Source organism: Mastigoproctus giganteus, chromosome 11 (assembly GCF_048544385.1).
Source record: "Mastigoproctus giganteus isolate SK-2022 chromosome 11, ASM4854438v1, whole genome shotgun sequence".
NCBI lineage: Eukaryota > Metazoa > Arthropoda > Arachnida > Uropygi > Thelyphonidae > Mastigoproctus > Mastigoproctus giganteus.
This window is the reverse complement of record NC_143585.1, coordinates 70,693,726-70,719,784: the sequence shown is the minus strand read 5'-3', so window position 1 is coordinate 70,719,784 and position 26,059 is coordinate 70,693,726. Positions and strand designations below refer to the sequence as shown.

General features: G+C 34.5%; 1 protein-coding gene across 2 annotated transcripts in view; it reads left to right on the top strand.

Annotated features, from left to right (window-relative positions):
• Positions 1 to 25,809, top strand: part of Uba3 (Ubiquitin-like activating enzyme 3) — a 97,212-nt gene extending 71,403 nt beyond the window's left edge. For both annotated transcript variants that reach the window (XM_090385141.1, XM_090385142.1), the window contains 3 exons: positions 8,092 to 8,192; positions 12,583 to 12,701; positions 25,689 to 25,809. In XM_090385141.1, the coding sequence (XP_090241267.1) occupies positions 8,092 to 8,192; positions 12,583 to 12,701; positions 25,689 to 25,792 (324 nt within the window). In that variant the 3' untranslated portion in view covers positions 25,793 to 25,809. The remainder of the gene's footprint in view (positions 1 to 8,091; positions 8,193 to 12,582; positions 12,702 to 25,688) is intronic.
• The last annotated feature ends 250 nt before the right edge of the window (positions 25,810 to 26,059 follow it).

The window sequence follows — 26,059 nt, the reverse complement described above, 5'->3', positions numbered from 1 at the left end:
GAGAGAGTTTTTTTATAATTGATGAAGGGAATACTACATTTTAAATAGTAATGGTTGTGGAATTATATTTCTCTTATATATATGCAGACACTTCAGTAGATGTCCTTTTGGTATTTTCATTCTCCCCAGATGGAACACTTTCAGGGGTAATTTACATGCATATGCATTTTGTTGGTCAATGGGCATTTGCAACGAAGGCAAGTGAAGGTCAGTGTCACTACAGTAATACTAATTGGACTTTAATGTTCATGCATGCACTGATTATTCCCAGAGCAAATGGCACAGTATATTGTTAATATGGTCACCACTACAGGTAAGGAAGGTTTACAAACTTATGTGGGCTGTTCAATGCAGTTTCATTCATTTCTTTCAAAAACAAAAAAAAAAACTACCAACAGACTTTATAGATAGATCAGCAGCCCATGAGGATTTTCCATGTCCACAAATACAGGAAATACACACACACACTTCCTTTACAAAACTAAAACATTATTGTGTCAATGGTGTACACAATACTAATCTGAAACTACTTCTGGGTGATAGAGGATATCTTTAAGTTTTTATTCACCAACCGGAAAGTTGCACTCTGCAGTAATGACAGCATAATTGCAAAACAAATCATGATGAAATTTACCCACCACAAGAATGTGCAGTGCATACTTTAGTTCAACAAGCTGCAGTCTGCTACTGCTATTATGCATAAATTTTGAACATGTATTAAAATGAAACCACTGAGTAGCCCCACAGTTATGCAGTGGTATGGAAAATTCAAAAAGGACACTTGTTTGTTCAGCCATCCAAAGGTGGTGTAGCTGAAAAAAAAGTCAATAAGGGCACAGTGGATTTTGGGTTTTACCAAAGAAAAGTCATACAACATGCCAATTGTGAGCTTAACATGTCAAGGTCAGTGGTGTGCAACATGTTATATCACTGCCTGAGAATGAAATCGTATAAATTACAGTTGCTACAGAAGCAACTGATCAAAGACAAAACCAAGAGAATAGACATTTCTTCATTATTACAGTTTGTGATTATTTCACCATCTACTGTAGCATGCGCATTATCACTTGGAAGTGGTTTCAGATTTGTATCATATACTCTATTCATGCAATAACATTTTAGTTTTGTATAGGAAGTTTGTTGAATAGTTTTTGAAATACCTTTAAATGCTGCATTACTTTCTAAATGGTTCTTTAATTTGGAATCTAATGTACAGGCGAAATTTATTAATCCTCTGAATACTCTTGGATTTTTAGGATCCTATTTTTCTTCATGTCCATGTAAAGGAATTTAAAACTGTCCACAAAATTTAATGCAGTCTATTATTTTAGATAATACCTCATGATTCTTAGTAACTTTTCTGTTGTTTGCAGATCAAAAGTCTGTAGTCCTCACTAAGCGTTCTTTAATATCTATGCTTCCTAAGAGTGATAGTGAAATCACATTATAATACGTTTCTTCAAGCTCATGTTTTAGAGTTTTTTCTTTCATTCTGTTTATGTTTGTAAAGCCACTTTTTGTCCACGTTAAGTAACCTCCGAACAGTAAATATGGAAAACAAAACAATGCATTTTTAACTTCACAACTACAAAGCCAACTTTTCCTTTGGTACCATTCAGTTTTGAAACTGTGACTATATTTCTTATTATTACTTATTCCCCACTGAGAAATTTGAATCTTTGGTGTGGGGTGGCCTTCTTTTTTAATCACATTTTTTCCTTGGAGAGATAATTGTGAAAAACTAAGTTGCTGAAGTTTATTCACTGTCACACATTTTACTTCATGGGGAAACATGGAGGCCATGATCGAATCAAATTTCACAAAATTGTGTGTCGTAGAAATAATGTTTTACTTACACATCACCTCATAATATAACTTCAACTTACCAAATTCAAGCTCAATTTACAATTAAGCTGTAATCACATAATTACACTGTTTAATGTCGAGTATTGACTTAACACTGATATTATTTAGTTACTTAATGGGAATTCGGGCAAATACAAAAAAGACACCGACATTGTGGCTATACACCGATCGTAGTCAACGATGAAATCTGCGCTGCATGCTTTACAGCGACTTTGATTCATTTCACCTATAAAAAAATGTATGTTGGCAAGTTGCCAATATGCCGGTTGCTAGTGACAACCAACTACCAGATATTCACCAGAATGCAAAATGTGTCACTGCCTGCCACACAGTGAGGCCTACGGTTAATTAAACTTCAAAATCGGAAACGATTTTGCATTTTTATTCACTTATTATTAAAATGATTACTGGAAATAGAGGATGCACATACTATATGCGACTCCTGTTAATAAAAATATTCATTGTGTTGCATTGTTCTTCACAAAATTTCATATAACTCCATTCACTATATATCTAGATTTAAATAGCTGGGGTTGCCACAGTGCCTATGGACAAGCTGCCCCTGGAGGTGATTGAGCACTTGGTGCTTATAGGCTTTCCTTGTCATCTTATTAATTTGTGTGGTGAAAAAGGGATCTGCATACTTTCCTGTGAAAGTGTATGAATACTAGTAGAAACTTTCTGCTATATGGAGAGAAGTGCTAAAAGGAAAGATAAATTTTAAAAATTTCAACTTTATCAGTTGAAATTCGCCTCTGAAGTAAAAAAAAAGGTTTTGAAGCATGTGTGTACATTGGCATGTCTTTGGGTAAATGTAAAATTAAACTGGTAGAACATTGCACTCTTTAACAAGTCTGTTTAAAGAAAAGGTGAGGAAAGTGAAAGTAGAAGTGGTGAGGAAAGACGTGATCACTAGTGAGTGCCACTGACTTGTATCCAAATCCAGTTCATGATCCAAAATACGTTTTGGAAGAAGACATATTAATGAATTCCCCATGAAAAAGAACTGAATCACAAATTTTAAAGCCATCCGATAATTTTAGGCATGTTATACTCACATGTTCAAAAAAGTATATTCATCTTCCTCTCTTCTAGCACGAATAAAGAAATTTCTTTGTTTCTTTTAAACCTTATGCCAGCATTTGAAAAGCTGAACACAGCTGTTCAGACAAATATACCTTACATTTACATACTGAAGTTACTACTCCCCAGACCAACAGGTTTTAAATCTTCCACTTCCATTTTGGAAGTTGATTACCACTGCAGACTAAACCAGAAGGATGATTTTGACTTAGTCATAGGCATATCTACTGCCAAGGTTGCAGCGGGTCTAAAACAAGGGGAAAAGATTCTGCTCTTTTGTTCAGCGAGGAATTACTTTGTTGCTGCATGTGACTAAATAGTTCACAAGTTTCCATTGAAAAATGATATTATTATGAATTCCACAATAACATAAATTTCTTTAATTACAGTATATAATTTTCAAATTTGAAATTTTTTGTTGACAAGTTTTTGGTACTTCTTGGTGTAATTAAAGAAATATATGAAGCAGTAAATGTTTTTCAGCATCAGTTCTCTCAGCTTCAGTGTGAGGACTTGCTAGGTACTTATAAAAGAAATAAGAATTGATATATAGTAGTGGGTCTTGGTCAGGGAACTGACAAGTGCACAAGGAAGTAAGAAATATAACAAATTATCCCAAGTCATTCTTGGCAATTCCTTAACAATTCCACATAGCAATGCTGAGTGTCAGAAAATATTTTAACCAGGCGGGAAAAAAATAATAAATGGAATTCGATCTTCTCTTTCTGGTGAAATTTTGTAAATGTTCTTGACAGCCTTCTGAACAGCAGTGCCATTGTTATAAAACTTTGAGGAAACATTTCTGAAGAGGTGCAAAGTCTGCAACAGTGTGTTTCTCAAAGCAGTCATAACCATTTTTGATATCTAACAAACAATCCAAACAGAAATCCACAGACAAAAATCCTAGATAAGTTAAAAAGCATACTGTATTAGTAAACATTCCTATGGCTGCATTTTTAATATAAAATGCATATTTTGTCAGTGAAACTTAATTTTTAGTGCAGCATGGATTTTATGAAAAACCTTCTGCTTTTTGTAAAAAAAAAGCCTTTTGCCTGTTTTGGTACAAAAATCTTTTTCCATCATATATGGCACCTCTGTAGCCAGGTGGGCAGGACAGCAGTGCGCAGCACACGCTTCTTGATTAGACCGGGGTTCGAGCCCGTGATCACCGAATATGGAGGATGCGGAAAGGTCAGGGAATGACCATCGCATATCCCCGGAGCAATATGGCCTTAGTTGCTAATGCTCCTAAAAAACCAAATAATAAATAATAATTTCCATCATATATAAAATTACCTGATCTTCAGCTTTTTTGAAAGTCAGGAGTTGGCAGCTATGATTTTTCAATTGAATGTTCCCTCACTGATGAACAGGTAAAAAAAAAAACTTACTAGCTACATCTGAATAAATTTAATTTTCATGTTCACTCTAGACATTTAAAAAAAAACTTTTTTTATAAAAACCCCAACACGAGAGGTATTAGAACCTATAGTACTTAGTACCGTGCTTGGATTTGAGGATGAGAAGACGAGAGAAGATATTTTTTGACATTAGACTTGAACTTCTGTAGACTGTAATTTTCAGGAAATACATATGAAGGAAGGTTGTTCCAGAAAATGGCAGTTGAATGAATAAACGAGGAAAATGAAAAGTTGGTTCTGTGAGTTTGAAGTTGGACAGTAAATGAATGTTGGCTGGTGGCGGCATGTGTTTGGACTGTTTTGAAAGAGAGTGGGAATTATAGAAGCCAATTCAAAAGAACAGTGCTCATGGAAGTATCTGTAGAAAAGACATGCAGCAGAAACAGTACGTCTGTGAGACAGCGAGTGGAGAGACTCTGTTAGAGATGAGTCATTAATTAATCTAACTGCCCTCTTCTGATTGGAATGTAGAAGCCTGAGAGAGGTTTTGGGGACACCACCGCAGATGTGGGAACAATATTCCATGGTAGGGAGGATTTGTGATTTATACAGAGTAAACAGCTGTTTGGAAGCAAAGCAACGTCAAGAGTGAAAGAGAAAACCAAGTTTTTTAGATGCAGAGTAAGCAATGTTTGTAATGTGCTTGTGCCAAGAGAGATTAGAAGTTAGGGTAATCCCCAAAAGAGATATATCAACTTGCCTAGAAATTGGAGTGTCACCAAAGATTTTAAACCAGAGAAGATCAAAAAGAGGAGATTCTAAATAACCAAATCTCTGACAGGGAATATCGGAACGGACATATGCACAAGTACCACCTTTGAGGTGAAAGGAATCATACAGCGAATAATTTGGGCAACTGAGATGAACAGTAGTTGAATCAACCAATAACTGAGATCTGTCAGAAAAAGTACACGGGGTTTGGCAGACTGCAAGTGCAAATGGATATTGTTGAGATTAGAATTGAGACCACATATATTTGAGAAATGTACTGGAAGTGTTTGGGAGGGTTAGATCTTTTTGCAGATAAGCTTACTCTATTAGTTTGACAATTCATGATGTATTCAATAGTGAGAAAAAGTGGGGGTGGACATGCTGTATGAAGTAATGATATTTTTGGATATGGCATACACGTGGTAAGAATATACCCAGATTCTTGACATAATGTGGCCTCGACAATGCCCCCACATACACACTACTCGGACTCCCTCCATTCACTATCTGGCAGAGTAGAGATAGCAAGATTATACACTAGCTGATCTGGAAGCCTCCTACAGAGGTACCAATAGGTTCAGTCCGGTGTACTAACTAGCGGCTGGCCTGTGAACACCGTTTTAGAGCTGTACCCTCAAATGTAAGGAAGATTGGATCTCTCCATGATGTCCATCATAACCTCAAAAGTCATCAGTCATACTGCGTGATGAAGAGATGGGGAAGGGTTGACCGGAACTTAGCTCTTGAGACTAAACATGGGTTCCACCACTTCAAGCCTCCAATAAGCAAAGTGGTGGTATTCACCACTTTGCTTACTGTCATAAATTTTTGTGATATTCACATTCAGGGGAATATCACAAACTGATATTCATACGAATATCAGTTCCATCAGTATTTTATTCTCCCAGGTAGCAAGTACAGCTTGTCTGGCATATCTGAAATAATGTCTGTGACAACCTCAAGGCCCACTGGTATTTTATTGACTGCATTTGACTTGCACATTGAGACTTTTTTGTGATTTTTGTTCTTTTTCTACCCATTCATTATTGTTTATTAACAACATTATTGTGAAACCTTAGTGTATTTAGAAGTTAAACATGCATCTCTTTTAAATTACTCATATAATTGTCAGATGTTAGCTTGGATTACTTCAGTTTATAAGTGCTAAATGATTATACTCATAGGATTACAAAATAATGTCACTCTAAGTGGATGTTAGCGAAACCTTAAGTAATTGATAAGCTGTTAGTTTGACAGGACATGGGGGATGAGCACCATAATATTGTGACATCAGTATTAGCTCTTTTTGCAAATAATTAATTTTGAAACCTCTAAAAAATCATAAACTGAAATCATCTGTTAGTAGTTCTGGTTTTCAGGAGGATAATTACTGGCATTTATAGTTGATGTTAGATGGCTTTTTCAAGACCACGAAACGTTAGTCTTGCTTTGGTGATGGTCGTGCTTTTGTCCTTTAATTGGTCAGGTGGATATCTGTGCTAATTACAGTCATTGGAGTTTCCCTGATTACAACCAAGCTACTTCTTTGGTAGACTAGGTTTTAGTTCATGTTTTGTTGAGAATTTGCATATGAATATGGCCATTGCTAAACATAATAAATACTTTATAATAAAGCTAATATGAATGTTTTGTGACTAGTCGCTTTGTCATCCCTCAACCTGTGTTGATGTTCATGATTTGTGTGTGTGTGGGTGCGTGCGCGTGTGCCCATCCCGTATGGATTTTTAACAATTGTGATTGACAGAAGACAGCCTTCACTAATTATGAATAGGGAAGGGTGGTGTTTTGACTCATATTTCTAAACTGCCAACTCCAGTGGGAACTAAAAACTGGATTACCACAAAGGATTACAGGTGTTGCCATCCAATACATTTATTTTTTTTTTGAAAATAAATCTTTATTTCTTTCTAAATGGGAAGGGGATATATTCTCTGGACTGTATTGTTTGATTGCATTAGAAATGAAAACCCATAATCACTAAACATATTCTCAGGACAAAGTTTACTTGATGATTAGCATTAGTAGAGGCATATAATGCAAGAAAGCAAGCTTATATAGCATTGACCAAAAAAAAAAAACCTTCCTGTTTCAACCATTCATTCACTCCAAAAGTTTGTCTGGTTTGTCCACAACGACAGATGGAAATTTGTTCTATCAATGCTGAAAATTAACAGCCTACTCATGGCAAACTTTTCGAAGAAGTAAAACAGGCAAGCATGTTACTGTGCTAAAGGTATCTCAACACAGCTATGAAGGACTTTGTTCTTTCCTACCACTCCCCAGCAAGTACAGTTGGTTGACAATAAAGTAGAGGATATGAATATTCATAAAACTCCAAAATCCAGCTTAATCTTGTGTCTCTTGCATGGTAGATAAATAGTTTAATACTTTTATGATTTGTTTGGATTACTTTATATTGTATATGCTATCTACAAGGGAAGAAAACTAATTAATTAGTTAAATTCTCAAATAATTAATGTTAAATAAGAAATAGTTGATGAGTAGTTATCAAAGTTTTCATCTTTATTCCGTCAGTTCTGTCATCAATATATTTCAAGTTTTCTATTGTAATCCATTTTACTGAGATTTTGAGCATCCATCAATTTTATTTTACGTCGGGTACAGTTTTAATTTCATATGGTGTAGATTAAACAGTTTCTTTTACCATATAGATTTATCACATGTACCGATTAGTACAAATTAGATAAATGTAGCATTATTAATTAATGTTATTTTAAAATGTAGTCTATATCTGTTAATGATCTGTAAATCATGATTTTTCTAACTACATCATTATTTAACCAGATTTGACCAATGATGCATCTCTGAAAATTTGTTACCAGTTGAAATGATTGCCTGTTTGTATTTTTATCATTATTCCCATAACTACTGAAAGGGAGGTGAATATCACTTTATTTATGTTTAGATATTATTTATATTTTAATTTAAATATTGCATTTATGTTAATTTTGAAATATTTTTTTAGGAAAACTGTTTAGCTTGTAGTCAAGTTCCCCAGTTAATAACCTTCAGTGAAAATGATAAACTACAAGATTTAATAAATCATCTAGTTGAAAATAATGACTTGTAAGTATATTTCTGTGAATGTCAGATACCACACTTTAAAGTCTAATTTGGAGCTTTCATGAGAAACTTTAAATTTAATAAACTGATGGATTTGTCTTAATAACATTTAAATAAAAATTGTTGTATGCACCATATATATCTGCACCACATAGCTTCCGAATTTGAATTTTTCAATATCTTGAACTTCAACAATTTCCCTCTCAAAACCCACAGGATAATTCTTTATAAACAGTTCTTTAATATGGTTAAATGCAATTAATTGTATTCGATTATATTAATTATCAATGATAATGATGAAGGTGTATCAGGTTTAATGTCCAAGTTTGCAGGTGATACAAAGGTTGGCAGGGTTGTTAATGACAGTAAAGACAGTATGCTACTCCAACTGAATCTAAATAAGTTGGGCAAATGGGCTGAGAACTGGCAACTGAAGTTTAACATTGACAAATGCAAAGTACTGCATATGAGTAACAATAACCGAAGAGAAATGTACCAACTGTGTGGTGCTAAACTCAGGGGAGTGGAAAGTGAAAAAGACCGGGGTAATTGTGCAGTCAAATATGAAGTTCACTGAACAGTGCAGACAGGCTGCCAGGGCAGGTCATGGAGTCTTGTCAATGATATATAGGAATTTTGCTAGCAGGGACAGGGAGGTGATTATCCCATTTTACAAGGCAATGGTGAGGCCACACCTAGAGTATTGTGTACAGGTCTGGAGGCCTCATTTTAGGAAGTATGTAGAGTTGCTATAATGAGTACAAAAAAGAAGGGCAACAAGATTGGTCAGGGGAACAAAGGGGTGCTCTTACCAAGAAAGGCTTAAGTTCTGCAGATTGCAGCGAATGAAGAGTAGGCACCTGTGAGGTGATCTGATTGAGGTGTATAAGGCCTTGAATGGGTTGAGCAAGCTGAATGCTGATGGGATTCTTCCTCTTGCTCAGATTAAAAACCTGAGGGACACAGTTTCAAATTGAGGAAAGACAGTTGTAGAATAGATGTGCAGAAATTTGCCTTTAGCCAGCAGGTAGTTGATTGGTGGAACAGACTTCCATCTTTTGTTGTGGAAGTTGATAGCCTAAATAAATTTAAAGCTGAGCTGGACAGGCATTTGGAATGAATGGAGGAGTGAAATGAGAGGATTATTTTTTTTGGTTGATGCTGCATAAGCTTGCTTTCTTGCATCGTATGCCTCTACTGATGCTAATTGTATTAAATACAGTTTAAAGCAATATTCTCAATGACTTGACATTTTTGTAATTTAGATCCTGTAAAACTGGGTCAGCACAAAATATTCCTGAGCTAAATCCAAGATGAAGTAGACTGAGAGCATGTTGTTAGCAACACATTTATTACATCAATTCATAAGACATTCTCTCTCTCTCTCTCTTATTGAATGGCGCCTCCGTAGCCAGGTGGGCAGAAGCAGCAATGTGTAGCACACGCTTCTTGATTAGACTGGGGTTTGAGCCCGTAACCACCAAATACGGAAGATGCGGAAAGGTCAGGGAATGACCACCACATATTCCCGGAGCAATATGGCCTTAGTTGCTAATGCTCCTAAAAACCAAATAACAACAAAAGCTCTCTCATTGAAAATGTTACTTGTTTTATAATGAACTGTTTAACAGATTCTGAGTGTTGTTGTGAGACAACATTCAGAATCTGTTAAACAGTTCAGGTCAGTGTTACAGTACTGTATATACATGCAGGAGAAAGTCACATGAGTTCATCATGTGAATTGGCATGGTGAATGATACTGGCACATTTTCAATTTTAGCCTATTTTGATATTGATTTCAGAGTAGATGTACATACACTTTTATGAAAGTTCCAGCACTGTTCAGGAAGGCACCAAAGGGAAAACAAAAGATGCTATCAGTTGCAAATGAAATTAAATCTATCCAGGCTGTAATAAAAATAAAGTAATTGCTGCTGAATATGGGATTCTTCCTAGTATGCCCTCAACTTATCCACCAAATAAGGATGCAGTTTAAAAGCAGGCAGAGCATATCCACTTCTTAATCAGTAAGATATGAATGAGAAGTATATGCTTAAGATATAGGCTAAGGTGTGTTCAAGTGGTTGTTTCAAGGTGTGGTGAGAAAAGAAACATCCCTTTAAGTAAGACACTTGTAAAAAGGCTGGATAATTTACCAAAGATTTTAATCATGAATGATTTAAGACTTTAAGATTTTTGTAAGGGATGGCTGATAAGTTTTTTTAAAAAAAAGACATGATGCTGTTTCTGAAAACATTAATGAAGAAAGGTCAAATATTAATGATAAGATCTGTAAAGATTTCTGCAAAAATTGATCTGAAATTCACAAAATTATAGCCCTAACAATATAATCAAGTGTTTGTCTGATAAAACAGTGATTCTTGTCATAGCAGTAATTAGAAAACCTTTCAAGCTATTTTGTTTTTCAAATCGTAAGGCTTGGATGATGATTGTTTTTTCTAAGTGACTGCTGAAGTTAGATTAAACCGTTCTTGATTTTAAAAAAAAGAAAAAGAAAAATATTTTATTTATTAATATTTACACAACTCACAACATTATTCCCAAATTAGCTGCCGTTTAAGTTTCTATTTCCAAATGCCGTTTCTATTACCAAACGCCACATCAATCTTCAGCCTTTGAACCATGAAATTCTTCAGAATTTTGAAATATGTATATATTACAAGCAACTCATACAAAAGTGACAAAGAGGAAGGGAATGCACTTGATCAGTCTACTTCAGGTTATGAGAATAGCAAGTAAAACGTGGCTGTTACTGAAAACACAATTGCAAATTTTTTCTTGTTAGCTGGATTTCCACTAACAAATTCTATTGTAGAAGGTGAGTAGAATGCAAACATTCCAGGTGTTAGCTGGAATATTGTTATTTCTATTTTGGGTGTAAATGAAGCAGTTTCATTTGATAATTTCTTAAATGTTGATGGTAGTATGGAAGTTGGTGGATTGTGTTTTAACTGATACAAAAAAGAGGTTCCGAGATACAGACATTAGAAAAACAAGAAGGTAAAACAGATGTGATATACCATTATTGGAATACTGCTGTTTATTGGATAAAATGGAACCTAGATTTAGAACTTAATCTTCCGGAAATTGAAAACTCTATAAGCCATAGGATGTCATTGATTTATTACAAACAGGGCATATGAGGAATGTTGCACTCTCTGATTGTGGAATTTTGAAAATTTCTCTCATAATTATCACATTCCTATTTTCAGATTATAGAACCACCATAAGAAAGTGCAGTGCTAGCAGAAAACTATATAGATATGGCTGGCCTGTAAAGCTGACAAATGTCATAGGCAGTTGTGTCTTAGAGACAATTTCTGGTCATATTTATACCTTTAAACATTCAGCTTTTTTAAGAGAGAAAACATAGGCTTTGTTCACAGACTAGAAATACTTTGGATCACTTCTATAAATAATATTAGTAGAGCATACTGCTATAAATAATATTAGTAGAGCATACTGCTAAGTAAAAGCCGTGACTTAATGCTCAGAGCAGCAGCATTAGATATTTTTTTAATTTCAAGTTTGACTTCACAAACCACATAGCTGCTCACAACAAACAACTTTGTCATCATTGTTTTGTCAACGAATTGTCGCTAGACACTGCCTACTGTCCAATGGAGGAGGGCTAAATTCTGAAGCAAGCTGCCAGAGCATCTCTTCTTTTAAATAAGTGTTAGATTAAACTTTTGGCAATACTGTTTAAAGGGTAATGCAATACCGAAGCTACCCATGTAACATAAAGTTTGTTTCATGTTACATAAGTTGTTTGCTCTTCAAAGACACTGTGAGTATTAAGACCACTAAATTTATTAAGAAGGTTAAATTCTCCGTCATAGAAACACAAGAGAGGATGAGTAAGTTTTACTTTTGATTACTATTTCTTCATGACTAGGTAACCAGGTTGAGAAATGGCCTAGTATATAAATTACAGACACGAGTCCTGCTATTTGAAAAAATAAATAAATAAAATACTACTATAAAAATATTTAATTTGGTGTTTCACATAGCAAATTAATTTGGCAGAATTCCTGATAAACAGAGCTGCTTGTTGGGAAGCAAGCAATTAGAAATATAACTTGAGATTTATTTTTGTCGTGTTACAATTTTCTGTTCTGTCTCTAAATTCTGTTTATCTCTTGTATTTTTTTTCAAGGTTATTTCCAGTTTTTATCTAAATAAAATTATTAGTGATAGCAAAACACATTATGAAAAGTAGGAAGACTTTCTTGTGGGCAGCAGTTTAAAACCTGCCAGCTACAAGAAACACAGTTTGAAGTCCTCCATTTTTTCATAATTTTGAAAAGACCAAGATAGGATTAGGTATTTTATAATTTTGAAATAATAAAAATAATTCATTTATTCCTAGGCAAATGAGGTCTCCAGGTGTAACAACAACAATAAATGGCAGAAACAGAACATTATACATACAATCCGTCCCATCGATTGAAGAGCGTACCAGGCCTAATCTCAGGAAAACTTTCAAAGGTTATGCTTGTTTGCCTATTTGAACTTGTTATGATGTAATTTTTTTCTTGAAGATAATTTTTACAGAAATTTTATTTAAGATTTAAACATTTTTCATGTTTATTTCACAAGTTAAGGATGTTCTGCTTATAATGTTGCTAGTTATACTTACAATATGTTTGTACTATACAAACCAAATTCAAAACTATCTTGCTGAAGAAGGAACATAAATAATTGTTCAACAATTATTTATGTCTTGTCAGATGGATATCTGTGCTATTCCAGTCATTGGGGTTGTCCTGATTACAACCAAGCTACTTCTTTGGTAGACTAGGTTTTAGTTCATGTTTTGTTGAGAATAACACTCATAATGCAGTTTTTTTTTAGAAAAATTAAACTAATATTATTTGAATAATGTTTGCTATTCTTCTTGAATGAGGTCTTGTCCCTGAACAACACAGTTTTAACTCTTGCAAATCAGTTGTGACTAATCTCTTGTCCTTTTGGTAGTTTACCTCCATTTTTTTTTTTTTTTTTTTTTAAGACAGTAACAGCTAGCTAAATGTTATTTACACACATCTTTCCATGGCTTTATTTTTTTAAAATTTATTAACTACAAACTGGTGATCACTAAATTACTGAATTTAAGTTGATATAAATTAATAATTACTGGTTGCATTTCTTTCAAATATAATTAAGGCATTAATGAGAATATTTCCTCCCCTTTAGTTACTTTCAAGGAATCCCTCGAGGCTCTTTATTTGGATCTCTTCTTTTCAATTTTTGCATTAATGACCTTCCCTTTTTCGTAATCCCCCAATCCTTTTTTCTGGTGTATGCCAATGGTGCTAGATTTTCTCATCAGGTTACATCAATTCCTCATCCTGTCTGCTGTGTTTTTGTAGTCACTAATATGGGAATTGCATTCATTTGTGACACTTTTCAACTCATATCCTACATTCTTGCTTAGGATCCCAATAATTTAGTTTCATTTTACATCCTGGTGTTCCTTTTAAAATCACTGTTTCCTCCCCTATTTCTTTAAAACCACTGTTCTTTCCATTTTTGATTTTGGCGTATGTGTATCGGTAACCCAAAATATCAGTAATATTGAGTTACTTGATTCAGTCCTCATATTGAAAGTCTCACTTAAAGTTGATGTTGACCTGATTCAACAGAACTTAAAATGCCCACTTCCTTTCTAGTTTTCATTTCCTACTAGCAAAAAAACTTGCACACATGATAGTTTCTGTTTTGACGTGAATAACGTCTGTGCTGGGGGTATCCTACGGCACTCAGGCTGTCATGAAAAGTGAAACATCTAACCGCTGTTATAATCGCCAAAACTAATAGACAATAGTATAAACAATTTATACTTATTTTGTTGGGTATATAATGCTGTCAACGAATATGCAAGAAAAAATTAGAAATTTTGATATTTAATATAATTTTTTTCGAAAAAACTAAAAAGTTCACATTTTGGTCATTTGCCATTGCGCCTTGGTTACTTTCACTCTCAATAACTTCTAAACTATGATAGATAGACATAAATAGTAAGTGACAAAATTGTTCAGTAGGAGACGTAGTTTTTACATCTATAAATAGCTTTGATGTAGCTCTTATATTCCCGAGTAATAGCGATGCACAGTTGAGAGAGTTGAAAAATTTGAGAATTTTCAAGTTTGTTTTTGCAATATCATGAAAACTATAAAGGTTAGACAAAAACAGTAAGCAACAAAATTGTTGCCCTTTGAGAGCTCCACAAAGATATAACTAGATTTCAAATCGGGTTTTTAGTTTTCAAGAGTTGAACAAATCGTTAAAGTAACTACTTCGTTCAATTACTTCGCATTTGTCGAGCAGTGCATTTGTGTTTCATTTAGTTAAGTTGTGATGATGCCAAAAGTTACATCAACTAAACATGTTCAAAGATTTCGACAAAATCACAAATCTAACATTGAAAAGCAAGCACCAAAGTCGGCAGCAGAACGCGAGAGAGAGAGAGAGAGAGAGAGAGAGAGAGAGAGAGAGAGAGAGAGAGAGAGAGAGAGACATAAGTGTAAATGCGAGCAGGATCAATTAGAAGCAGATGTCCAGCCATCAACGTTGAAAAGAACAGTGCAATCAGCAAATGAAAATCATCTTAATATCCAATTGAATGAAGTTTTCTTAATATCCAATCTAGCGATTTATATGCCCAAGTTTGGAGACATACCTAAAGTTAAGGAAATTCAACTTTCAAAATATCCCAATAATTTCAGTGGGTGATTTCAACATTGACATTAAGAAACCTGAAAATGCCCCATTCCTCGACTTTATGGAATCAACATTTGATCTCAAACTCTCATCAGATCCTACAAAATCTACTACGTGTGGTCAATCATGTATTGACTTGTTCTTCAATTGCAATGTTAATAGTTTAAATTATTTCAACTATGCATCCTACTTCGGTTACCACAAACTTTTATTGTTGATCGTAAATGAAAATACCGAATAAATAAAACCGATTTTATTAAGCTTAAATTGTATTTTTTCATTTCACATGATGTTATTCATGGATCCACCTTCAGCTCCATGGAGCCAATGTCAATTTTTTCACATAAATTGTTGATTGGTAAAGTTATATTGCACGATGTCATAATCATTGTCCATTTCCATATTCAGTCTATGAATTGCTGTTTACAGCCACTCCCCGACTTACGCAAGGGTTGCGTTCTGTGGAACTCTACATAAGTCGGAATTTTATGTAAGTTAGAATTTCCCTAAATACTTATGTAGCACTCGCAAAGTTGATTGAAGCAAAAAAAGAAATGTTTTTTTTTTTTGGTTCAATCGAACATGTAGTTGAACATTTACATGTTCGACGAACATGTAAATAGAATTATTTATTCAATTTTTTATCTCATGCGCAAGAAAAATTACAAAAAGAGAGGAGACAGGCATAACTATCATACCTTTTGAGCATTGTTGCCAGAATTAACTCTCCAGCTGATAACACACCGCTGCAGAAGTTGAGGGCTGTGGAGATTTAGGATTTTTTCCCAACACGTCACAAAATTTCTCTGCAGCTGCAAAATTGGCGCTGGCAACTTCACCCCATACTTTAATGTTTTGGAAACAAGTGCGATGCTTGAACCTAACTACCCATTGCTTGCCACAAACTTGACTTGGGGTTTGCCATACTTATTCTTAATATCTTCATAAATACTTCTTGCTTTTGCTTGAATGGCCATTGGACTCAGGGGCGCTTGCTTCCATCTTTGATATAGCACCTGAACGCTGTTTTGTGATCACTGTTGATCTTAATTGTGTTGATCCTTTAACATGTTCTTTTATACGTGCACTGTCCCTAAAATAGTATTCACTGTTGAAGCAGCAAGACCTAATTCTGTGCAATAGACAACAAACTTTGTCCGGCTTCGTAATTTTTAATTAATCATCTTCATTTCTAAATTAATTTTGTTTCATTTCCTAGCACTGCCAGCACTTGCACTTTCCATTGGTCCCTTTCCCTTCACCATAGTAATAAGTAAATAGGAATGAAGAGAAGATTCTGAAAATTTATTTGTTTTTTATATGATTGAAGATTTCAGTGAAGGGGAAAACATTTCACCATAATACTGTAACATAAAAACATTGAATTCTAGTTATCGGAATTAACGCAATAAGATCGAGTTTACCACCCATTTATAATAGATTGTGCTAACAGAAAAGCCCAATAAATCGGAAAGTGCAAATTGTTTTATGGTAGGGACCCCCAGAAACGTGTTTTAAAAAATATCACAAAGGCATTTAAAAATTGATTCTTATAACGGAACATATGATAATGATGAAAGGGTAGTGCAATTTCCATTATAAAAATGACCTTTTAGAGAGATAAATAGCTTAGTTATATAGCAAAAATTTCAACTTCTTGGAATGAATTACCAAAAAAAAACAGTGTGTTATTGGGTTCACATTACGATATTTTCACCAATACCTCCATTTATTCCTATGGGATGCAAAATACGTTTCCACAATTTTTAAGTTTGCACCAGCCGTCAAAAACTTACGTAAAGTTGAATTTCTGTAAGTCGAGTATTACGTAAGCCAAGGAGTGGCTGTATTCTTTTCTCTGACTCCTAGATTAACACATTATCAGTTCTCTTGAAATCAGTCCATCCATCAGTTATTGCAACTTTAGAAAGTCATTATTAGACAAGATGAGCTTTCCTACCACTAATACCTAATATTTTCTTTCCTATTTTTCTTTAGTGGATTTTCCACTATTTCACCCCCTCCCCATTCTCATATATGCATTATATATATATATATATATAATGTGAGGTAAAAGTTAGGCAAATGTAATAAAAATAAATAAATATGGCTATGTAGCTATCATTAGAGGCAGCAAATGCACATCCTCCACATGATGCCTAATTATATCTGATAATTAAAATAAATATGATATTTAAAATAAAAACATCAGCCAGTAGTACGGCAATAATACAGAGCGAAACAAAACGCAAAATAATATAAAATAAACAAACAGGGAAGGGAAAGTAGAGATAATAGGACCAAAAGGTAGTCGATAATCCCCTGTATAATTTAGTCAATTAAGTCATTAAACCCAATTAATAAAAAATGTAAATTTAAAATAATGCCAATTATAAATAATTTAGCGGTACCCCCCCCTCGAAGGTACCAGTTCCAAAAGACGTGAAATATCACCAAAAAAAGATTAAAGAAACTACCAAAAACTAAAATATCAAAATAATAAATCAAAAAGATAGACTGACCATCATGCCCCATATCGACAGAGGACCACGAGGCCAATAATGGTCATGGAATCGCTGCATTTCAATCGTCATACAAATCATCGCAAAGGCAGAAATATCGAAGAACCAAACCACCCTTCCATTCTCCGATAGATCAACCAATGCAGAGGATTTGCATGGCGGTGGTCCTTATGCAGCGAAAAATAATCTATAGAACAGACAGCACTCTAGATCAGAGCCACACCACTGACATAATGCAAGCTTAACCAGCTTATATAATAGAAAGGAAAAGAATAGATGGCGGCACAGGCGCTGCTTATTTAGCATATCAACCCACTACTACCACATAATTTATATTATGTGAGGTAAAAGTTAGGCATATGTAATAAAAATAAATAAATATGGCTATGTTTATTTATTTAGTTTCTCAACTGCTCAATACATATAGTACATTGGGCATTATTTGTTTGTTTTTTTATAGAATAAGAATGAATAAATAATAAAAAAATTTTCTCAACAAAAAACAGATTCATGTTATGAAATCACTTGATGCCTGATTTCCCTTATAAATTCAAATTGAGGAAAGACAGTTGTAGAATAGATGTGCAGAAATTTGCCTTTAGCCAGTGTGTGGTTAATTGCTGGAACAAACTTCCATCTGTCATTGTGGACGTTGATAGCTTTAAATAAATTCAAGGAGGAACTGGAGATGAGGATTCAAGGAGGAACTTTCACACTAGATGTGTGAAATTGAGTTTTTTTTTTTTTTGGCTGATGCTACATAAGCTCATACGCTTGCTTTCTTGTATCACATGCCTCCATTACTACTACATATGCTGGTGGACAAAAGGTATTAAGTTTGCACTTTATAATTTTATATCTGCCAACTCGCTGGATTTACAACCAAGTCCCATCTTTTTGACTTGCTTTGACACCTCTGTCTCATTGCCATAACATATTTTTTCTTTGTCCTTTTTTCAAAAGAATAGTAAAACTATGGCTTCTCTATTAAATTTGGAATGTTTAAAAAAAACTTAATGTCATCAACAAATCTTAACATTGGTTAGTTAATGAATTGGCCATCAGGTGCTAGTCTACATTGCATAAAATATGTGTAATTCACTAAATAGTATATGTGTACTCTTTGTTACGTGTAATTTTTACATCTAGCACAGAGTACCGCATATACTGTTTAGTTTGTGTGCACGCATGCAAGCTCACATGTGCACCCCCTAGTTAACAACGTAACAGAAAAACAGATGTTATAATTCTTTGGCATCCTAAATTTATGTAGAATTTAAATATATGCAAGATTTTCCACATATAAAATCTGGAAAAGTAAAGTATGTTTGCTTTGTGTACGGAATGTTAATGTGATTTTTTAATTTCAAGTGATGGGAAATATTGTGGCATAATAAGACATTTGCAAACAGATTTAAATATAAGAGCAATGTCAGTGCATAGAAAATCAGTGTTGCATTTCAAAGCGAAAGTCATAGGGGCTTAGAGGGGAAAAGGCATTCTGTGTGTTATCAGACACTCAGTCTAAAACACTGATGGACCCTGGTGCACTATGATCTCCGTTGTCAGTGTACCAATAAACAACAAAACAAACAACCAAACTGATGGACCCAATATCTTTCTATTTCAGAAGATTTAGGAGAAGTGCTAAATCTTCTGCCTCCCTAAAATCCGCTAATGCACACCTCGATGGTAAGCCTTGTTACGTCACTTAGGTGGCAACGAACGTAGAGTGGTTCTCTTCAAGACGCCTGGTCAGTGTGAAGAGAAAAAGACCAAACCCTCCAGCACATGACAGCACGACGAAACAAATGGCCCTTGGTCCCCAGCAGCTTTTACTCCCCCTCTTATGGCAACGAGAGGATCAGAGTGGAAGTAGAGGGTGCTAAGAATCATTGGGTATGACCAGGCTGCCCTGCACAGAAACTGAACTTGGCCTGTTACAACGTAAAATCACTCATTAGTGAAGACAGGATATTAGAGCTGGAAAAGGAATTAGAAAATGTGAATTGGAATATCATCGGTTTGGCTGAAACAAGGAGAAGAAATGAATCACTTATAAGTTTATCAAGTAAAAGGAACGAAGATGGAGTTGGCTTTCTTCATAAAGATATAAAAAACAGCATTTTGGAATTCAAAAGTACATGAAGGGTGTCAAGACTACCACTCAGGATTTCTAAGAGGTACAAGCTAAAGGTTATGATGATTTATGCACCAACATCGAGCCGTGATGATGAAGAGGTTGAAGAAATGTACACTGAAATTGAGTCTTCTAGATGAGCAGAAAACCCACTACACTATCATTATGGGGGACTTCAAAGCTAAGGTTGAAAAGAGACAAATCAGTGCAGAAAGGGGAACTATAGGAAATTTTGGAATTGGTGAAAGAAATGAAAGAGGTAAAAAACTTTTGGAATTTGCAAAATCTTGAGGATTGTCAATAATGAACACTTTTTTCATGAAAAGGGTGAACAGAAAGTGGACATGGAAGAGCCCAAATGGATTAACAACTAATGAAATCGACTTCATCCTCACTAACAGAAGATATATCGTGAATGATGTTACTGTCCTGAACAAGGTAAATGTTGGAAGTGATCACAGAATGGTAAGATGCAGACTTGATATAGATGTAAGAAAAGAAAGGAAAAAACTGACTCGAGTAAATAAGAAGGTCTTTGAGATAACATAAGAGGAGAAAAAGCAGTATGTATTGGAACTTAAGAACAAGTTTGAGCTTATCGAAAAGGAATATTACAACTTTCTGAAAGTGATAAAAACCAAGAAAGCTATAGGTAAAAAGAAATCCAGAGAAGAAAAAATTAGTCAAGAAACATTGTCATGATGAACCGAAGACGACAAATGAAGAGCAAGATAAACACTGACAAGGAGAAAATTGAGTATACTGAGTTATGCAAAGCCATTAGAAAGAGGCTCAGAGAGGACATAAGAAGATTTAACACAGGAAAAGTAGAACAAGCATTAAGGGGAAACAAAGGAGTTGAATTAGCAGCCATGAGCAGTAATACAGAAAGACAAATGATACTGAAACTGAAGAATAGCAATGGCGTACTTATAAATAGCAGAGAAGGCATAATTCAAATAACAGAAAGACTACTGTAGAGAATTATACAAGGAGTGAGGGAATGATGCCAGCAGTGGGGAAGATGGATCGCAAATTAGTAACACATACAACATACCCGATATCCTTCCTGATGAGGTAGAATATGCGTCGAAGAAAATGAAGAATCAGAAAGCCCCAGGTGAAGATAAAATTACTGTAGAGTTGTTAAAATTAGGTGGAAGAGACATGACACAAAATGCATTAGAAAAGGTGTGATGCCTAAGAAGTGGAATAATGCAATCATAGGTGTGATGCTTAAGGAGTGGAATAATACAATCATAGTTTTGCTGCATAAGAAAGGAGATAAATCAAAAATTGCAAATTATAGGCCAATTAGCTTGTTATCCCACATCTACAAGTTGTTCACAAGGGTTATTACTAACAGATTAGAAAGCATACTTGATAATAATCAACCGAAAGAGCAAGATGGCTTTAGGACAGAATTCTCAACTATGGATCACCTTCACGCAATATCACATAATGGAGAAAGCAAATGAATATAAAACACAATTATGCATGGCATTTGTGGATTATGAAAAGGCATTTGACTCCATACAGCATAAGGCAATGTTTTGGGCACTGGAAAGACAAAGCATAGATACCCCATGTATTATGATTTTGAAGAAAATATATGAGAATGCTCCCTCCTTTATTAGACTAGACAAAGACAGTAGCAAATTTAAAATTGAGAAAGGAGTTCGACGAAGAGACAATATCTCTGAAGTTGTTTACTGCTGCCCTTGAGGAAGTTTTCAGAAGATTAGACTGGTCGCAGAAAAAGGTCAATATGAATGGAGAGTACCTAAACCATTTACGATTTGCAGATGACATTGTGGTCATAAGCCACAATCCCAAAGAAATAGAGAAAAATCTAATTCGGTTATGCAGAGTTAATAAGAATTTTGGACCAAAGATGAATATGGCTAAAACAAAAGTATTGATGAACAAGTATGCCACAGAAAGGGATATAATGATTGAAGGAGCAGTAATTGAAAAGGTGGAGTTATATACTTATCTGGGACAAGTCATTAGCTGTAATAATGATAAATGGCTGGAATTCAAGAGAAGAATAAATTTTGGGTGGATGGCATTTAGGAAATATAGTCACGTAATACTAGTAGTAGTAGTAGTAGTGGCATGTGATGCAAGAAAGCATGTGTATGAGCTTATGCAGCATCAGCCAAAAAAAAAAAAAAAAAAAATCACACCATTCCCTCCAAATGCCTGTCCAGTTCCTCCTTAAATTTATTTAACTTATAAACTTCCACAATGACAGATGGAAGTTTGTTCCAGCAATTAACCACCCGCTGGCTAAAGGCAAATTTCTGCACATCTATTCTACATCTGTCTTTTCTTAATTTGAATTTATGCACCCTTAGGTTCTTAATCTGAACAAGTGGAAGGATCCCTTCAGAATTCAGCGTGCTCAATCCATTCAAGGCCTTATACACCTCAATCAGATCACCGCACAGGTGCCTAGTCTCCATTTGCAAAACTAAAGCCTCTTGGTAAGAGGATCCCTTCATTCCCCTCACCAATCTTGTTGCCCTTCTCTGTACATGCTCAAGCAAATCTACATCCTTCCTAAAATGAGGCCTCCAGACCTGTATGCAGTACTCAAGGTGTGGCCTGACCATTGCCTTATACAGAAGGACAATCACCTCCTTTTCCCTGCTAGCAAAATTCCTATATATCATTGACAAAACCCCATGACCTGCCCTGGCAGCCTGTTTGCATTGCTCAGAAAACTTCATATCTGACTGCACAATTACTCCCAGGTCTTTTTCATTTTCTACCACCTTAAGTGTAGTACCACACAGTTGGTACGTTTCTCTGGGGTTACTTCTACCCATATGCAGTACTTTGCATTTGTCAAGGTTAAACTTCAGTTGCCACTTCTGATCCCATCTGCCCAAATTATCTAGATCCTGTTGCAGTAGCACACTGCCATTACTGTCATTAAGAACCCTGCCACCTTTGTATCATCTGCAAACTTCGACACTAAGCCTGATATACCTTCATCAATATCATTGATAAATATACAAAACAACAGAGGACCCAACACCGAACCCTGTGGGTTCGGTGTTGCTCTCATAATACTGTGGAGCAGTATCCCAATTTGTCTGAAACGTAAAATAATGAAACAATGCATACTCCCCACCATGACTTATGGAAGTGAAACTTGGGCACTCACCAAAAGAATGGAAGAGAATCTGAGAACTACACAGCGAAGAATAGAATGAATTATATTAGGAATCACTGTTAGATAAGAAGAGAAACACAAGGATTAGGCAGCAAACTCAAGTAAAGGACTTTCTTATCAAAACTAAAGAACTAAAATGGTCTTGGGCAGGACACAGCTCGAAGACATGATGTGACATTGGTGCTTTAGGACATTTTTTTCACCTCTGTTATGTCCATTATTTGGGAATTTTGAATATTATCTCCCTTATTGTATTGGCTGAAAGCAAGTAAAATGTCAATAGAAAAACTGTGCTGAACAGTTGCATGCCAGTTAGCTTTTAGGTTGCTCAGGTGCTAATACTGTACTCTGTACGGCCATCTTCCAACATTAGCACTGAGAGCACTGATGAGGAGTTTTATTTAAGAATATAATTTAAAATATCTTTTTAATATAAAAATGGGTAATATTAATAATATAAAAAATTAATAATAGGGAAAATTTATTTCCTTGCCACTTTGGATATTAAGCATCTACTCTACAGGTAGTTCTCGACTTTACGAATTAATTCGTTCCTAGCGCACACTTGTAAAGTGAAAACTCGTAAAGCGGGAATTCATTTCCCATAGACATAACGTTAAAAATAGGGGTTACATTATCAACAATGAAATTAGTTAGCTAATTAATTTATGTTTAAACAATGATTGTTTTATCCAAAGAAATGAAAACATAGCCTGTAAAACCAAGCAAATCGTAATAATAGAGAAATTATTTATGACTTACAAATGTTAAAGAATGTTTATTCTTCATCATCATTGTTGACTAAATGCACACTCCTTGATCACTCATTATTGGCTCGGCACTGGTTGGTTTGTTGCATAAGGATTCGTCTTCTTCAGAAATGCTTTATTTGTTTCCAAGATAATCTTCTCTTTTAATTATAAATTTCACGATTGCATAAGCATTTTTTAACGGCACACACAAATTGCAACTAACACGATTCGAGTGGAGTAAGAAGTTTACGAAGCTTAAAAAAAAAAAAAAGGAATGAAGAGAAGATTCTGAAAATTTGATTTTTATACGATTGAAGATTTCAGTAAAGGGAAACACATTTCACCATAATAATGTAAAAACCCACAGTATTCCAGCTATCGGTATCATAGCAAATGCAATAAGATCGAGTTTACTACCCATATTAAATGTGTGCACAGACAAACCCAATAAACCAGAAAGTGCAAATTGTTTTTATTGTTTTATGGTAGTGACTTCCAGAAACGTGCTTTAGAAAAATATCACAAAGGCATTCAAAATTTATTCTTATAATGGAACATATGATAACGATGAAAGTGTAGTGCATTTTAATGATTTGAATTGGTAACTAATACAATTTACAAACCACACTCGACCTTTTATATGGCCTTAAGGTCATACTCGTGACCTTAAAAATGACATTCATTTTTTGCAATTAATGTTCATATTTTCGATTTTGTTCATACTATACTTGGGGGAAAAAAAACTTGTAAAGCGAGAACTGCCTGTATTCTGCTAAACTCTTTTCCACAAGCCCATGATGTGTTTTCCTCTCACTTCATTGTGGAGAAGCGTGTTTGGATGCAAGGGATGTCCAGTGTGATGCCTACAGATGAATCCAGCTTCAATGTGTAGCCAGAGTCTGGACGTGTTCTCTTCTAGAGAAAGGAGAAGGAGGAAACTGAATAATTGCTGCTCTCTTACACACATTGTATGGAAATTATCTGAGTTCAATTTCAGTTTTCAGGCCTGGAAACTGAAGTGTTTCTTATGTCTTGGGAGGAGGAATTTTCATGCACTATTGTTATTCTTTGGGTAATTAATCAGTCTTTCTAAAATAGCAATAAACAAATTCTAATAAAAACGTGGATTAACTCGCAAGTTAATACAGGAATATCTCGCATAGCGCACGGTTAATTCGTGCCAAAAAAAAATACCGTGCTATGCGAAATCGCGCTGATCGAGGTATTGTTAGTATGTATTTAAATGTAATGCGTTCCGACAATTTAATTATATGGGTCGAGTTGCAAAAATATATAGGTGTTTGTTTACTATAAATTGATGCACATGAAATTCTTGCAAAAAAAGAAACTAAAATGATAAAAATGAAAAATACTAGTAAGTACAGTACAAATGATTTTTATTGCAGTATGTACATACCAAAAGAATATAAGTGAAGTATGTACTGTATTTTTATTTTGAAAAATAACTGATCAGCTTAGGTTGCACAGTTTTTTTTCTTCTTTTTATCTGCATACATCTCATTATAACAACGAATGTCATTTTGCAACGCCTGCCTTACTTTCATACCTCGCTCGATGTTTGGATCTAGAAGAACACTCAGTGCCATTACATTTCTTCTTTCCACTCATATTTGCGTATAAAGGTGTAACATTTTTAAAAAATGATCTTTAATAAAAATACACAACAAAATATTTGTACAGCTTACGCACAATCAACGACCTCACCACTCGGAATCTAGTGTTTACTAATATATGAATGCTAGCAGAGTCAGTATATAATGGGAGTTTCAACAACGGTCAGAATGGCCTTGAATCCATAAAGCATTGACCTACGTGCTGGCATTATAATACATACATACATATCAAATGTATTGGTGTGTAATGCAGTTAAATTTTTTTTTCAATTTGTAAACCGTGCTATAGCGAAACCTGCACTGTGAGGTATTCCTGTAGTTATGTATTCTGATGTATATTCCTTGCAGCATTAACAGTTGACAGGATTAATTTTTTTCTGCTTTTTTTTTTTTTTTGTATTGTATATCATGAATTACATAAATTATTTGTAATAATGTGTTGCAATATTTAAATTTCATTTTAATAACTCTTGTAAATTTTATGATGATGATAGTTTTTCATTTTGACTTTTTTTTCCAGAATTAGAAATAGCAGATGGACAGGAAGTAATTGTTGCTGATGTAACGTCACCTTCCTCCTTAATTTTTAAATTACATCTAACATCAGATATGGATCATGATTAGCATTCTGAAAGGTTTTTTTTTTTTCTTCTTTTTTCTTTTTTTTTTTTTTCCCCTGCCATATTGATTTTTGGTAACCCTTATAAGAACTACTGATTGTAGCTCTTCTTGTCTACCAAATAATCACAGCATATAAGAAGCTGAAAAGAGTTTGTAACATAAAAGCCACATCATTTCGTTTCATCTGCATCATCAGCATCAAAATTTAAATTATTCCTTTATAACTTTTGAAGCATTGTATATTAATTAAAATAAAATATGAAAAATAAT